A 15,317-nucleotide genomic window follows, 5' to 3' on the forward strand; every position below is an offset into this window, starting at 1 on the left:
ATGAAATGAAATGAAAAGAAAAGAAGCAAACGAGGGCGGAGGCGGCTTTTCTGCCTCCATGTGGGTTCGTGGGGCTTCCTCCCGAAGCAGATGTTGTCCTTGTTCCCATCGATCGCCATGGTTTCCTCCTACTCCTCATCGACGTTGGAAGAGCCCCGGATCTGCGATCCCTCGGCGATGGAGGCGGCGGCCCGGGTTTCGGGGACGGTGGCGGTGGCCGCATGTGCGGCCATGGCGTTCTTCTACGTCGCGATCCTCTACTCCCCGACCCTGATCCTTCGCCTCCCTCCACCGGCATCGCTCGATAGCTTCATGATCCGGCGGTTCGCCTGCGCGGCTGTCTCCTCCGCCGCCTCTGTGCTTGCCTGCGGCCTCCTCCTCGGAGTAAGCCGCTTGTCGCTTCATCTCCTCCTCGAATCCCAGGGACTCAAATATGGCTTTTTTATCAGCTCGGGAAACTCGACGATTTGCCATCTATCCTCGGTGTTCTAGGTATCAGGAGAGATCACTTGGTAAGTTATCGAGTTTTTTTTTGAGATTTTCTAACCTTGCAAGCTTAATGGTGGGGATTGTGCAGTGGCAAGCTGTGGCCTTTCCTCTGCTACTGACATCCTTCCTGTATGCCGGGTCATTCGTGTCGAGGTCATGGAAGCTGATTAGTGCATCAATAGAAAGGAGCGAAAATTCTTACGGGGAAGATGGAATCTGTGGACAAGGGTGTACAGATTGGGTGTGTGCATATGCCCGGGATGTGATGGCTTGGCGTAATTATGTGGTGGTAAGCGCACTTCTTTCCCTGGATATATATGCTTCGTAACATGTATCCATTTTTTTTACTAGATTCTAATCGACTGAATTATGTAAATTATAGGTTTCTATAAATGTAAGATACATGTGCAACCCAGGGTCACGTTTGATATTCTTGACATCCAATTTTAGTTTAACCAGGTAGAGTCTTATTTTAATGTATCTCTTTTCAGACTCTTTAATCACTAAGTGAAAGAGTTCCAGAAGGATTAGGAGTTTATTCAAAGGATAAGTTGAAAGAAATAAGAATCCAACTGACACCTAGTTAGAGTAGGAATAGTGGTTGGCTATAACTACGTATGACATAGGGTGCTGGTCAACAGATTATATGCAAATGACGTTTGGTGCAGAATTAATTTGCTTGATGGCAGCAAGCATTAATTTTTTTTCTTTTTGATGCTACAGATTGTTGGGAGAGCAAACAAGCAGCCTCCAATTATCTCTCCTTTATCATCTCCCCTATTTTTCCTTATCATCTGAAATTAATTTACACTAAACAATGTCATAACTAGATTCTTCAGTTCACAAACAAACTAATCTTTCCACTCTTTTGCCACATTGATCAAGAGACTTGGTGCAACCAAAATAGATAGAAAATTCGGATTGTTCAAACTTCAAACCGTATATGTTTTGACCCACTTGCCAATGTGACAATTCTTCCTCCATGATTTACAATTTTCAGTAGTGTTGCTAAGGTATCCTTTTTTACTGATTGTTTTTTTTTTTGTTTATTTTGCTGAGATATATCTTTTTTGTTTGATGGTACCGTTCATGAGAATTTAACATGACATAAATGTCATGAACTAGGGAGAATGGGATGATGAATTGGTTTGAAATTTGAAGCCTATGAATAATAGGCCAATAACCTTAAATTGTTTTCATACTTTATTTTATTTATTGTCTATGTTTTTTTTAATTGGAGCTCACGTATGCACACATTTTCCATATCCATTATACAGTACCCAATCGCCTGCATTCTACTTCAACTTTTAAAAAAAAATTCTTAATATTATGCTAATTAGACAAGTTTACAAAAAACACTCTTACAAGTTATTAAAGTCTTAATACTTTCCATTTATCTTGGAGGTGCATTTCTTTTTTCCAAGTTCTTATACAATGAAAGATAAAGCATCACTAGGAGATATTAAAGGTAATTACTTTAAATCAGAATGTGATATGCCTATTGCTTTGGTTTGATATTTTTGGTGATTGACTTATTGGATGACTTGACATAATTGTTTGGGACATTATCTTAGATAATTTTTCAGTTATTAATTGCTTCTTGTGACTGATAAAGGGTGGTTCTTTCTTAGCTTCACAAATATTGATTTATTCCCTCGTGTATGCAATAATTGAGGTTCGAGCCTTTTGTTGGGATCTATACATTTAGGTAGTTTGAAATAGAATACCTAATGTTAAGAGAATGGAAGTTTGATATGCTAGAAGCTGAATCTGTAGGCAGTCCCTGTTTTTAACCAATGGTAATTTTCTCATCACACCATAGTAAGTGGTTTGTATTCTTTGAGGCAACGTGATAATTCAGCTGGGTTTAGAAATAAATCATCCAAGTCTATCTGAAACTTTTGATTAATAGTTTATTATTGTCTTGTGTACAAGATTTTTTTTCTTTTCCTCTTTGCCTTTGTTTAGAAGTGTAGCAATTTTTTCTTTGTGAGATAAACTGACAAGTAATTTCTATGGACAGGCACCATTTACTGAAGAGCTTGTTTTCAGGGCCTGTATGATACCACTGCTCCTTTGTGGAGGATTTGGAACTAGCAGTATCATATTTTTCAGTCCGGTTTTCTTCAGTTTAGGTAAGTAGATGCTGATCTCTCTAGTTTCTCAACTTTGTATTGCTTTTGAGTTTTACTATGGGTTTGTAAATTTATTCTCAATTCATACATGAAGCAAACTAATCTTTGGATGTATTAATTATAAATGTAAGATGTTTTTGCAAAAAAAAAATTCTGTCTCCACCCATAACTTTAGATTGCATTTACCAATTTCTATGCATGTTTATATTGTAAGTTCAATGTATCCTTACCATTCTTCTTTCTTCAAATTTGTTGGATATGATAATAGCAAGTGGCTGTATCAGAAACTCTTTGAGTGATCTTGATAAACGCAACATTTCTTATTTCTTTGGCAGTAGACTTGTAATATTTCATTGGCAGTAGTTCCATCAATCATGCAACATAACATTTCTTATTTATGATCTTGATAAACAAACCCACTTCAAGTTCTAGACTTTTAGTATTTTTGCGACAGTAGTTCCATCATTCATGCAATATAGCATTTCTTCTTTGAGTGATCTTGGAATTTTATTATCCATCTTTTTCCCATCTCTTCTTTTGTTTCAGCACACTTAAATCATTTTTTGGAGCTCTACTACCAGCAAAGATACAGATTTATGAAGGCTTTCCTGATTGTAGGTACTTCTTTTATCCTAATGCTGATATGTCTTCCACTTGTTCTTTTAAGTCATGAAAAAAAATAACTGTTAACATTTTTCTACTCCAAGACTTTTTATGCAATTGCAATCTTAAATTGCTGTTTCATTCTTGCTAGGCTTCCAGCTTGGTTATACTGTGATATTTGGGTGGTATGCGTCTTTTCTCTTCATTCAAACAGGTTTGTGCACGTTGAATATGTTATTACATCAAATATGATGCCTTCTCTTTAGTACTCTACTCTTTAGAAAATTATTTGGATGTAGAAACTTCTTTTGTGTGGGCTTTTGTTGTTTTTTGTTATAATTATATCTGAAACAATGTTTGTAGCCACTGTAAGACTGGTGACAGTGTGGTTGCTCCTTGATGGATGTTTATTATAGATGAAAGTTTTCTGTAGTCCAATAACATTGGCATAAATAAATGCAGGACCTGACAATTAAAAAAAAAAAACTTCACTAGAAGTGACAGCTTATAATCTTATTGGAAATCAAGTTTCTAGTAATTGGAAAAACGATCAAATATGAACACCCATAGTATGTAATTTTTTTGTAGTTGGTCCATGCTCTGGTAGATATGAATCTATATGGATATTATTGGATACTTTTGCTGACATGAATTAATCTGTTTGGTCATATACAGGGAACTTAATATCTCCTATTGTGGCCCATGTTTTTTGTAATGTGATGGGTCTGCCATTGTTGTCATCTCCAAGGACAAAAGGTTTGTCCACTCAGTTAAAATGATTTCACAGTCAAATTTATTGCTTCTAGTTCAACAAAATTTGACCTTGCAATTACTAGCTTTGTAATTCCTCAGGAGTATAATAGCACTTATCTAAGTATCCTTATTTCAGTTGGATTTTTCTATTGTGGTGGTGTATCTTTCCACTTTAACACCCCAATTTAGTCTCACATTGGATGTAGACTAATATTAAATTGACTTACAAGAGGCTGATGGGTGTTCTATTGTTGCTTTCGTCTTAAATATTTTGGGTTAGTGGTTCAGACTCAATGAAGTTGATGGATCAGTATCCGATCTTGTATTGGGGAATGGTGAGAGATTCAAGCAGGAAAGGTCTATCCGTAGATGACACTAGAGGGCTGGGGAGAATGAAATGCCCTAACTTAGTGACACGTCGAATATGAGCTAATATTTGGATTTACCTACATGAGGCTAACGGATGTAATTTATCATTTTTTTCCTTTTGAGAGCAAGTTGAATATGATTATATCCTCTAATATCTAGATAATATACCTATTTTTTCAAATATGAATACATCCTCCAATATCTCTTAGTAATATATCTCATTTTGATCATATCTCCAATTAGATATAACAATCCCTATAAAAAAATTATGCTTCTGATGCACTACACTAGTTTTATTCATCTAAATTCTCAAAAGTAGGGCCACTTAATAAACTAATCCTGTGGGCTCCAATTCCAACAGGTTCCTAAATCCATTGCACCGGATAAGAGAAGTTCATTGTAACGACCAAGAATTTTCTGCTCCTGCTCAGATTAAAAATTACCATAATTAGAGTTTTATTTTATTTGAATTGATTTGTTTCCTTGTTTGTGTTATATAATAAATGAAAGTTAATAAAGATTTGAAATTTTCTTCTGTAATTGTGTGGTCTAGCTAGAAAACTAATTAATTAATTAATCCAAAAATAAAATATTTTGTGTATCTTGAGGGGAATGCCCCTTCCTCTCTTATTCATCAATGAGTCAAGAGAAGCCTAACAGCAGGAGGGGTTAGAGGGAGGAGAGGGACCTCAATCCTGAAGGAACGTAGGTCCTCTACTTTTTTTAGTTTAAAGTTTTTATTTATATTTGAGTTGCTAGCATTTCTGAAAAAATAAGATCTTAAAGTATTATATTTTTAGAGACTATGATACATGAGAATCTCATTCATATTAGTTTGATTTTGATTCATTATCAATCAATTATAGTTCATGTTCCTTATATTTTAGTGGATTTAATTATATTACAATATATTAATTATTAAGTTTAGCATGTTGATTTAAGTAATATTTTTTATGGAAATTATGCCATTAATATTTATGTGGATTTAATCATTTTGCAACATCTTAATTATTTAATTTAGCATGTTTACTTAATGAATTTGCTTATTGTCCATTTCATTAGAATTTCATGTTGTATTGAATTAGATCATATCATTACATTTATCGATTTCATGTTGTATTAAAAGGGGAAAAATTAAAATTGAATATAGAGGTTTGACTTGAGTTCAACCCGAACTAGACTGACCAGTCGAACTGGATCGACGTAGCCCGAGTCGAGCTCAGGCTCAGCCTATGGCATGCACCTGAGCATTGAGCCCACTAGCCCGCATAGATGTGCTGCAACACCTAGCAGGCTGGCTCAATAGACTTGCGCAAGACCTGGCTTGGGATCGACTCAGCCCGAGGTTGGCGTGGCTTGGATCTCAACCTGTGGCTCGGCTTGGTGTAGGCAACCCATAAAGGCTTGATACAACCCATGATCAGCTCATCGCAACCCAGCGCCTGAGGCCCTCACACTGGCTGACATTGAAGCCAAGCCTGCTGCCCTCCTCAACCGTGTGGGCATGTACAACCATGTGTTTGCAGTGTTAATTCGTCTGGATTTTCATGCTTGCTTGTTAGATTAAGATACATTGTGTTTGTTAAATTAAGGTAGATAGCCTATATTTGAACTTACAGGGACAACAACTGTAGCTGCTGCAGCTGGTGTGGTCAGTTTCTTATATCTTCTATTTCCAGCCACACGACCAGGACTGTACAATGATATGAGAGAAGGCTGTAGCTGTTGGCACCGATATTGTAGTTGGAGTTGATACTGAAGTTGGATGGTAGCAACAGAAGAAAGTCACAACACGATAGAGAAGCTCAAAAGCCCTCATCGACTTGAATCAGACAACAGGAAAGTTGTTTCCTTTTGGTTTTTACTTCTGTTAATGAAAATTTAGTGTTTTTTAGGTATGCTTGTTTTACATGTATTCTACATTGTTTTTCCTGATATTGATTCCTGTCCAATTCCTATGCTACATGGTATGACTGGGTTAATAATGATCTTCATTCAAAAAAGCATCTTAGGTTAAATCCCCTTTCTTTAAGTACTTCCCCTGAATGAATCGTTGTTTGAACAATCATGTTAGTGGTAGTTAATGGGAATAACTGTAAGCAAGATAAAGCAGTAAATAATTCAACTAAAATTTTAAATTGAACAACCATCCTTTTGTTGCTATGTCACTTCTATTAATGTCGAGTATGCTCATTTTTTGAATTGTTTTTGTACAATATGTTATTGTTACTTTGCAGATTATGCTATTGTCTTAATCTAGATTGCTATCATATGGTAACTACTACCTGAAGACATAGACAATCTAACATTGCTCAATAGAAAGTAGGAGACCAGGAAAAAAAAATGGTATTGTTAAATAAGTTGATTTTTCCTACAAAAGTGATAGCCTTTTTTGGGTTGTGGGTCTTCGATAAAACAAGATAAGAAGAGGAAGAGAAGAAGAAGAAGAAGAAGAAGAAGAAGAAGAAGAAGCTGCTTGGTGGCCTTCTGGTGGTGGGGCGTGGGGTTTATATGGGATGCAAGATGGGCATTGGTGGAACGTTCTTCTCTCTCTCTCTGGCGGAGAGGAGATTGAGCATGGGTCACGGTATGGTGGGGGTGGCTCTCCGAAACGAAACGGCTATGAGCGGGGTAACCTACCTTCCTTCAGGATGGAGGTCCCTCTCCTGCTGTTAGGCTTCTTCTCTTGACTCATTGATGAATAAAAGAGAAGGGTCGAGCAGCATTATATAAGAGAGGAAGGGGCATTCCCCTCAAGCTACGAAAAATATTTTAATTTTGGATTAATTAATTATTTAGTTTTCTAGCTAACCCACACAATTAAGGAAGCAATTTTCAATTCTTTACTAACTTTCGTTTATTATATAACACAGACAAGGAAACAAATCAATTCAAATAAAACAGAACTCTAATTATGGTAATTTTTAATCTGAGAAGGAGTAGAAAATTCTTGATCCTTACAATGAGCTTGTCTTATCCAGTGCAATGGATTTAGGAACCTGTTGGAATATGAACCCACAGGATTAGTTTCTTAAGTGATCCTACTTTTGAGAATTTAGATAAGTAAAATTAGTGTAGTGCATCAGAAGCATAATTTTTTTATAGGGATTTGTTATATCTAATTAGAGATATATTACTAGGAGATATTGGAGGATGTATTCATATTTTAAAAAATAAAGTATATTATCTAGATATCGGAGGATATAATCATAAATATTGACTGATTATGTTTGAGTATTTTATTCTTTTATAAGAAATCTAAATATAAAAAATCCTCTTTGGTTATCAAATAATTCTGATGATGTTAGCAGGAAGGATGTTATGCTCTAAAATTCTGATTCCCATACAGAACTTGCAAAACATTTTATCTCGATCTTTGCCTCTAAACAGAACTTGGAATTACAAAGCTTAAGCTTAAGGTATTTCTGAATGACACCAATTAACTTGATTGTTCGTATAGCCTTTGAGGTGACGTCTCAATCGTTAGCATATTATATATGCAGTTAATATTTAGAGGGTTGGAGCCTTTGACTCTTAGAGGCTTCTTTGTTTTGACGTGATGATTACACGGAGGCGTGGGACGTCTGATGGGACTTTTGGACTGAGAGCTTGGTGGGTATTTGGTCAACCTTTTTGTTGTTTTCTTCTTCCTTTGTCATTTTCATTGGACCTCACATCGAATCTACGTCACATATATCATCACTCTTTGACCCATCACCCTCTCCTCTGCATTTTGGATCTACATAGCTGAATCCCTGTTATTTCACATGTTGGATTGCAATGCTGTGTTCTTGGAGTTACAAGTATCCTTGCTTGGCTTGTACATCCTTGGTCCCACACGATTCATATGCAGCTTCTTTGCAGGCCATTTCAAATGCAGCTGAGTTCTTGTTCGACTGGGGATGACTTTGTTCAGGTACGATGGTAACTCTGGACATCCTGAGTGCATCATTTTTAACGAGGGAAATATTTCTTGTTCGGACAAAGTTTTAGAAACAATCACATACATGACTGCTTCATTTCCTGCCGATCTAGCTACATATGTAGGATGCACACAATCTATCACCACGCCAAAACATCCAAAAAAGATTAAAAGTCCTGTAGAAGAGATGTTTCTACTAAGTTGAGTGCTTGCTGGAGGTCATGGTGGATGATGGGGGAGTAGCGTTGAGGTCTGGGATTTTGGGACTGGGATTGGAGGTGGCACTGGTGCTGGCCAGCGTCTGCTTCTGCTTCCGCTTCAGCTCAGACAGGAGAGCCTGGTTCTCCTGGTTGAGAAGCTGTGCTTTCTTCCTCAGCCTCTCGTTCTCCTTCATGATGTAGCAGTTCTGCAAGTACAGTTGGGTGTTGAGCCTCTCCATGACTTGCCTGCATAGAGTATGTATGTTAGTTTATAGAACTCTGTCTAGGACAGTGCTCAATTGAAAGTGAAAGAAGCAGCAAAGCAGATCTATATTTGCAATTGACCTGTTGCTTTTCCCGAAAAGAAGAAGCAAAGGTCGAGGTACTGCAACAGAAAAATCTACAAGGAACAAAAGCCACACCAGAAATCCAACTGCCAACAAATCAAAACATGCATATCTAAAGCAAAAGTTGATCTCAACAGGTTAGAGCCATGTCTGTGTGTGTGATGGAGAGACTAACATGAAGTCGTACAATTAGACACGAAAAGAAGGGAAGGACAACATCGGGTTAATTGTGGAAGAAAATGGTTGAAAGAGGTAATCCCCATCAGGAGGAGAGAAACTGGAGAAGGCAGAGTCAAAGCCAACATACACTTCTATCAGAAGACTCGACTCTTCGAAGATTCTATCCCAACAGAAGAAGAGCTGTAAAACAAGGAATTGCATGAGTTCCTACAAAAGTGATCACCTTTTGGGTTGTGGGTCTTCGATAACACTAGATAAGAAGATGAAGAGAAGAAGAGGAAGAAGAAGAAGAAGTTGCTTGGTGACCTTTTGGTGGTGGGGCGTGGGGTTTATATGGGATGCAAGATGGGCATTGGTGGGACGTCTCTCTCTCTCTCTCTCTCTCTCTCTCTCTCTGTGGCTGGCTGACAGACACACTCATGGTGGCAGGCACAGGAATCATGCATGTGGGAATGTAAGCAAGCGAGCAAAGAGAGGGAGGGAGGCGGGCGGGCGGCCGGGAAGAGATTTGAGAATGGGTCACGTGATGGTGGGGGTGGCTCTCTGAAAGGGGCATTAGTGGGAATATACGCGAGGTGACCACAACATGAGAAACGGCTCTGAGCGATTTCGCTGGAAACGCCCAAATCCGTTTCTCATGGTGTGGTCACCGCTTACAATCCTCCTAATATTAATATCCCACTCGAAGGGGCCACCCAGGAAGAGGAAGGGGATGTCGAAAGACTGCAGCAGCTGTTGGTGAAAGATATGTCTTGCAATTTTCGAACGTATTATTATTATTATTATTATTATTATTATTATTATTATTATTATTATTATTATTATTATTATTATTATTATTATTATTATTATTATTATTATTATTATTATTATTATTATTATTATTATTATTATTATTATTATTATTATTATTATTATTATTATTATTATTATTATTATTATTATTATTATTATTATTTCTTTATTTCTTCTTTTAATGCAGCATAAAAAGAAGAACAAATAGGTGGAGGCTTCAATTACTGCGGGGTGAGTAGGAGAGAAATGAGGCAGGTTTTGAGATGGCAGCACCATGATCATGTTGGCTTACTCTGGAACAACATGATGGCGAAGACTAGGAGGTAAATGCATGGCGGCAACACTCGAGGTGATCTGTAGCCCCTCTTTCCACACAACTATCGAGGATTGAAACCAAGGCAGTGTTTGCATGTGGGTGGATGGGCGAGCTGATGGCCCATTGCTGCGGCAAACACAGTGTAGGGTTTCGATCAGTTTTTGCATGGCTCCAGGAACAGAGATGATTGAGTTCGGCACTCGAGTGCTGCACTCGATAACTAGTCAAAAAGCACAGACTGTATCATTCCATGGCAGCTTCCGGCAGGAGGATTGTGGTACTTTTCGCCATCATTTGCGCCTCCTGCGCAGGCGAAGAAGATCTGGCAAAGCAATGAGGATGAGTGGGTCATACTGGGATGGACATAAAGGCCGGCCGAAGAGCTTTCTCTGGATTTGCCAGCACAGCTTGGAGGGGAAAGGGCAGAGAGTTCAGATTCCACTGTCTTGATCTTTCGAGCAGGAAACAAGGATTTGATCTTCCATTGCAAAAGAGCGAGCTCTGCAGGTGCCATTGAACACATAGCCCACTCATCATAAGCAACGTGTCACATTAGGAATTAAAATTTGAAAATTAGTATTAAATAAACTAAATACAAAGTTAGTATTAAAAAATATGAAAATATATAATCGCCATCCTAAACATATTTCTTCAATCTCATAATATAATAACGATATCAGTTAGCTTGGTTGATAAATATATTGACGATTTAACCCGAAGATCTTAAACTCGAATTTCATCTTTATCGTTTATCTTTTGTAAAAAAAATTATAATATAATTAAATGATTGATTATGCTATGCCTGAACCAAAGAAATCGAAGGTGAAATTTGAATAAAATAAAGGGAATAATGTAAAATGAATTGTTCAAAAAAGTTGAGAAAAGACGGGTATAAATAGTTTCTCAAACCAATCATGAGTTGCCATGTGGCATTATGTCTTGCAAGCGTGATATTAACATAAGGAAGAGAAATAGTAATATTAACAATGAGGATGTCGAGTAAGAAAAATATTGGCGAAAGGTTGGCATGATTCTCTAAGTTGGAATGGTGAAGAAGAAATACGGGTAAAACTATAATTTGTGATTTTTTTTGCATGAAATGGTTTGATAATTTTTTATGATTTTAATATTTTTCTCCTTAATAAAACATATTGCTAAAGATTATGTTAATCTATGAAAAAAAGATCAACAAAACGTGAAAGATATTTTAATACAAATTAGAATTTTTTTTAATTTTTTAAGAATAGAAATAAATCATAAATAATTATACTGAGATTGGGGTGGTTTTGCAAGTCGTTTAAGCTTGGTTATAATGGGACATGCTTTTCTAGATGTTTCAAATAGCTTATAACCCACCCCAAACTCAATGTAGTTAGTTTATATTTCAACATTTTTATAAAATGATTTGGATTAAAAATATTTCTTATTTTGCTGATTTTTCTCACGAATTAATTTATATATTCATTTAAAAAGTTTAAATAATATTTTTTTATTTCTTTATGAAAAAATATAAAACGATCAAAAATATTAAAGCATTTAAATCACAAATCATGGTTTTACCATGCTTCTTTATCGTTTCACCTCACGAGTCATAACTTTTATCATCATATTGATCGCTTATATCGCAAAATGTGCAATACTACCCATGTATCATGCGTCCATCGCTCATAACGAGTGTTACTATTCCTTTTTCCTTCGTGGTTATCATATGACTTGCTCGCATATTACCATGTGGCAACCCCATGATTGGTCTCAAAAACAATTTATACTTCATTTTGTCCAAAGTTTCACCTTTTGTTTAGATGATTTTTTAAATGTTTTTCCAGATGCAATTTTTTCTCTTTTTTTTGCATCCATGAAAATTTTCTAATACCAACCAAAGTACACACGTAGACTAAGCGAATTACTGCGATTGTGCTGTCAATTGTGTACTCTATATGCCTAATAGTGTTTTCATTGAGAGCATCTTACGCACACGAAGTTTAATGGTTGGAGACTTTGCCCCATGATGACCATCAATCAACGCGAATGCGAATGCCACCTTTGTTTAAGGCTTCCCCGTGCACACGATACCAACCCTTGGCTTCTTTTACCGCGCAACATTGTGAGCACCATAATGTAATCTATGCAATTATATCGTGCCATCAATGAAGGCCATAAATTTGCCGGCCAATGCACAGTACAGGAGATCTACGACGGCGGCCAACCGTCCGCCACAAATAGCCTTCCCCTGAGCCGGTCATGACCGATTCGATTGCACACCGCCGTCTCGCGTCGGCAGCTAGTCCCCACGGACTCGCTGACGCCGTCGTCTCGCGTCGGCGGGGAGTCCCCACGGACTCGTTGACGCCGCCTGGTCAACACGAGACCGAGTCGTCATCCGTGACCAACCTGACCGCACACGGAAACGACGAGGTATCCCTCACGACGCTATTATTTAGGATTTAGAGAGAAAAATAAATAAACGAAAATATTAAAAGAGAAATAAGTGGGAACTACTAATTAATAATAGTTTACATTTTCCAGGCTTTTTTTTAACCACCACCAGCACCTAAAAAGAAAAAAGAAAAAAAGAAAAAAAGAAATGGAGAAAGCAATCCACCAGAAAGCCGTCAATCATCATCATATCACAAGGGAGTGGGGTCTCCACCGGGACGAGATCGGGGCCGTCCATCGAGCCGGGGGAAGGGGGAGACGGAGGGTGGAGATTCTTCAGATCTTGTGGAGCTTGTCGGCCTTCACGACGGGGTTGGCGCGGGCGATGGCCGCGCGGCCGGCCGCCTTGAAGTCGAACGTGCAGTCGTGTTGCTCGGCGTACCGGTGGACGCCGCAGTAGGTGGCCCCGCACCGGCACTGGAACCCCGTCAGCCCCACCCTCTTGCGGCACCTCGCGCACCGGCTCGGCCCCTCCGCCGCGCTCTTCTTCTTCTCCGTCTCCTCCGGCGGGGCGGCCGGGACGGAGGCGCCGCTCACCTCCTCGTCAACCACGACGACGGCCGGGGAAGAGGCAGGGAAGGATTTCGCGACGGTGAGCATCGCAGAGGCGGCGGCAGAAGAGGCCGGCTGCTGCTGTCGCTCCTGCTCCTCCTTGAGGCGGTGATCGCGGTAGCATTTAGAGCAGAGGTTGAGCGTCGCGGGACTCCCGAAGAAGCCACAGTTGTTCGCGCAGAGGCGGTGGCCCTCCTGGCATCGCTGCTCTTCCGCCATTCTCCTCCCTCCCCTTTCTTTCCAGATCAATCGCTCGGCCGGTCAATCTGCACGCGACCAATAGCAAGCACACATCAAATATTATAGATCGACCACCAAATCCGCCCCTTTTCTCCCTCTGACAATAATATAAAAAACAAATCTTTGGCGTTACGGATCCACAAAATCCATTGCTTCCGGTTCAAGAAAAAGGCAACACCACAACCCAAAAGCTCAAACAACCTCTACAGCAAGGAATCCCATCAGAAACATGCGCATGGCATACCGTCTCAACGATCTCCACAACCACAAAAAGAGAAAGAGAGAGAGATTGAGAAAACGGCACCTTGTTATGTGAGAACAAGGCGAACACCAAATCGGTGCCTTGAACCGCGTGGCCGATTCCAAAGGGAGGAGGGGAGGAGAAGAATAGGATTTCGCGGAGGATTAAAAGGGTCCGGGAGTGGGAGGAGGCAGCAGCCTGGCTATGGGAGGAAGAGGGTCTCCGGGCTGGGGTTGTAATATAGGGAAAGAGGTGGTCAGAGATGGAGATAGAGAGAGAATTAGGGATTCTATATGATAAAAAAGAATAACAAAATGGAAGCGAAAAAGAAAGAGGGGGAGATAAAGCCGGACGCGAGGTGGGCGCGCAGCACCGGAGATTTTTTTGGGTATCGAGGAAAAAGAGAGTACGTGGCGTCGTCTCTCAGAAACCAGGGGGTGGGTTTTGGTGGGGCCGGAGATGATTCCACCTCCCCCTGATCTGCCTTCCCCGCCTCCCTTCGTGGGTAAAAATTGGGGGCGGGACGGGCACGGCGAAGGACGCGGATCGCCTGTCCGAACCCGAGCAGCGTCGACGGTGAGTCCCTTGTGACGGCTTCTGATCGGTAGTTATCTGTGGGCGCCACGTTTCGACCCAAACTTCGAGGTGAGGGAGAGAGGTGTCTGATGGGCTAACCCAACCACCACTAATCTAGAAGTCGGGTTGATCTCAAACCAGATGCAGCTCAAAAGGACGCTCGAAGTCACGCGCAGCTTCTTCGGTGTCCAATAATAGAGTCACATCAAAGATCTCAGGAAATGTTTAATTTGGACAGTGCAAGTGACGGATTTAATTGGCAGGTTGAATTTAGGTGAAAAATTATAATTGTCATTTAGCGTTATTGGTTTGTTCAAAATACTTATTATATTAAACAATTTGTGTGACATGGTATTATTATTATCGAGCAAAGGCGAAGATAAATTTTTTTTATTTTATTTATAATTTCTAAATTGGTTAGACAAACTGATCGTTAAGGTGAGTTCGATCGAAACTTTGTTCAAAGAGAATGCTTGATTAAAACAAATAAGAAATTAGTAGATTTCGATTATTTGACTCGTTAAGGTTAAAGATAATTATAAGCTTTTATTGTCTTAAATTTTTTAAAAAATTAAATCGAGATAAGCTTGATATTTTTTTTTTATGTAGTACATGGACTTGATAGTTCAAAAAATTTAGAAAATTATTAGTTTAAAAAAATAAGAGAACAGATGAAAAAATAAGTGAGCGTATGAGATCTTTTTATAATGGATTGAAACTCCTTTTATTTTTTAGCATATAAGAATAATTAGATACAACGAAAAAAAACTTAGTTAATGCAAATTAAAGCCAAGAACTAGAACATCCTTTCATAAATAATATTGCTCTTAACTTATTAGATCTATTAGAGAAAATATTTTAGAAGCAATATTTTTCTTCATATTCCAACAATAAAAATAACATGCACCTAAATAGAAACTAAATCCCCACTTGCAACTCATGTAACTTTTTCTTTATAAAGTAAATCTCTGTATAACGATCATCATCAGATTATAAGTTAGAAGATCAATTTCCCTCTTTGTATTTATTCCGAGAAGAGAAAATTAAATATCTTCTCGTTCTCTTTTCGATAGAAGCAAAACAAAAAAAAAATCTTTTTCTTTTTTATACTTAAGATTTATAATTCTTATTGAGATATTCGAATTGGAATATCATTTGATATG

General features: G+C 38.6%; 2 protein-coding genes across 6 annotated transcripts; one reads left to right on the forward strand and one right to left on the reverse strand.

Annotated features, from left to right (window-relative positions):
* LOC135650916 (CAAX prenyl protease 2-like) lies at positions 1-9,221 on the forward strand. 5 transcript variants are annotated; one of them, XR_010501655.1, is made up of 9 exons: positions 1-384; positions 450-512; positions 578-778; positions 2,513-2,624; positions 3,171-3,242; positions 3,379-3,441; positions 3,903-3,983; positions 5,969-8,265; positions 8,385-9,215. XR_010501655.1 is itself a non-coding variant. In XM_065170602.1 (8 exons), exons 1-8 carry the CDS (start codon positions 91-93, stop codon positions 6,100-6,102), a joined length of 960 nt encoding a protein of 319 aa, XP_065026674.1. In that variant the 5' UTR covers positions 1-90; the 3' UTR covers positions 6,103-9,220. The 5 variants fall into 5 exon arrangements, 4 of the variants coding, with proteins under 4 accessions (XP_065026674.1, XP_065026673.1, XP_065026677.1 ...); XM_065170602.1 differs by having other exon boundaries at positions 6,029-9,220; XM_065170601.1 differs by having other exon boundaries at positions 5,969-9,216.
* A 3,361-nt stretch (positions 9,222-12,582) lies between these two features.
* LOC135651900 (zinc finger A20 and AN1 domain-containing stress-associated protein 5-like) lies at positions 12,583-13,860 on the reverse strand. The gene is made up of 2 exons (XM_065172518.1): positions 13,642-13,860; positions 12,583-13,363 (listed from the first exon to the last, which is right to left on the reverse strand). Exon 2 carries the CDS (start codon positions 13,314-13,316, stop codon positions 12,822-12,824), a length of 495 nt encoding a protein of 164 aa, XP_065028590.1. The 5' UTR covers positions 13,317-13,363; positions 13,642-13,860; the 3' UTR covers positions 12,583-12,821.
* Between the last annotated feature and the right edge of the window lie 1,457 nt (positions 13,861-15,317).

Source organism: Musa acuminata, chromosome BXJ3-10 (assembly GCF_036884655.1).
Source record: "Musa acuminata AAA Group cultivar baxijiao chromosome BXJ3-10, Cavendish_Baxijiao_AAA, whole genome shotgun sequence".
Taxonomy (NCBI): domain Eukaryota; kingdom Viridiplantae; phylum Streptophyta; class Magnoliopsida; order Zingiberales; family Musaceae; genus Musa; species Musa acuminata.

What these genes read in the sequence shown, in the direction of transcription:
- LOC135650916 (XM_065170601.1), top strand. Translation starts at nt 91, where the DNA reads ATGTTGTCCTTGTTCCCATCGATCGCCATGGTTTCCTCCTACTCCTCA. An exon ending in TCCGGTTTTCTTCAGTTTAG is followed by an intron (nt 2,625 to 3,170) that starts GTAAGTAGATGC and finishes CTTTTGTTTCAG; the next exon opens with CACACTTAAATCATTTTTTG. An exon ending in TTTTCTCTTCATTCAAACAG is followed by an intron (nt 3,442 to 3,902) that starts GTTTGTGCACGT and finishes GGTCATATACAG; the next exon opens with GGAACTTAATATCTCCTATT.
- LOC135651900 (XM_065172518.1), bottom strand. Translation starts at nt 13,316, where the DNA reads ATGGCGGAAGAGCAGCGATGCCAGGAGGGCCACCGCCTCTGCGCGAAC.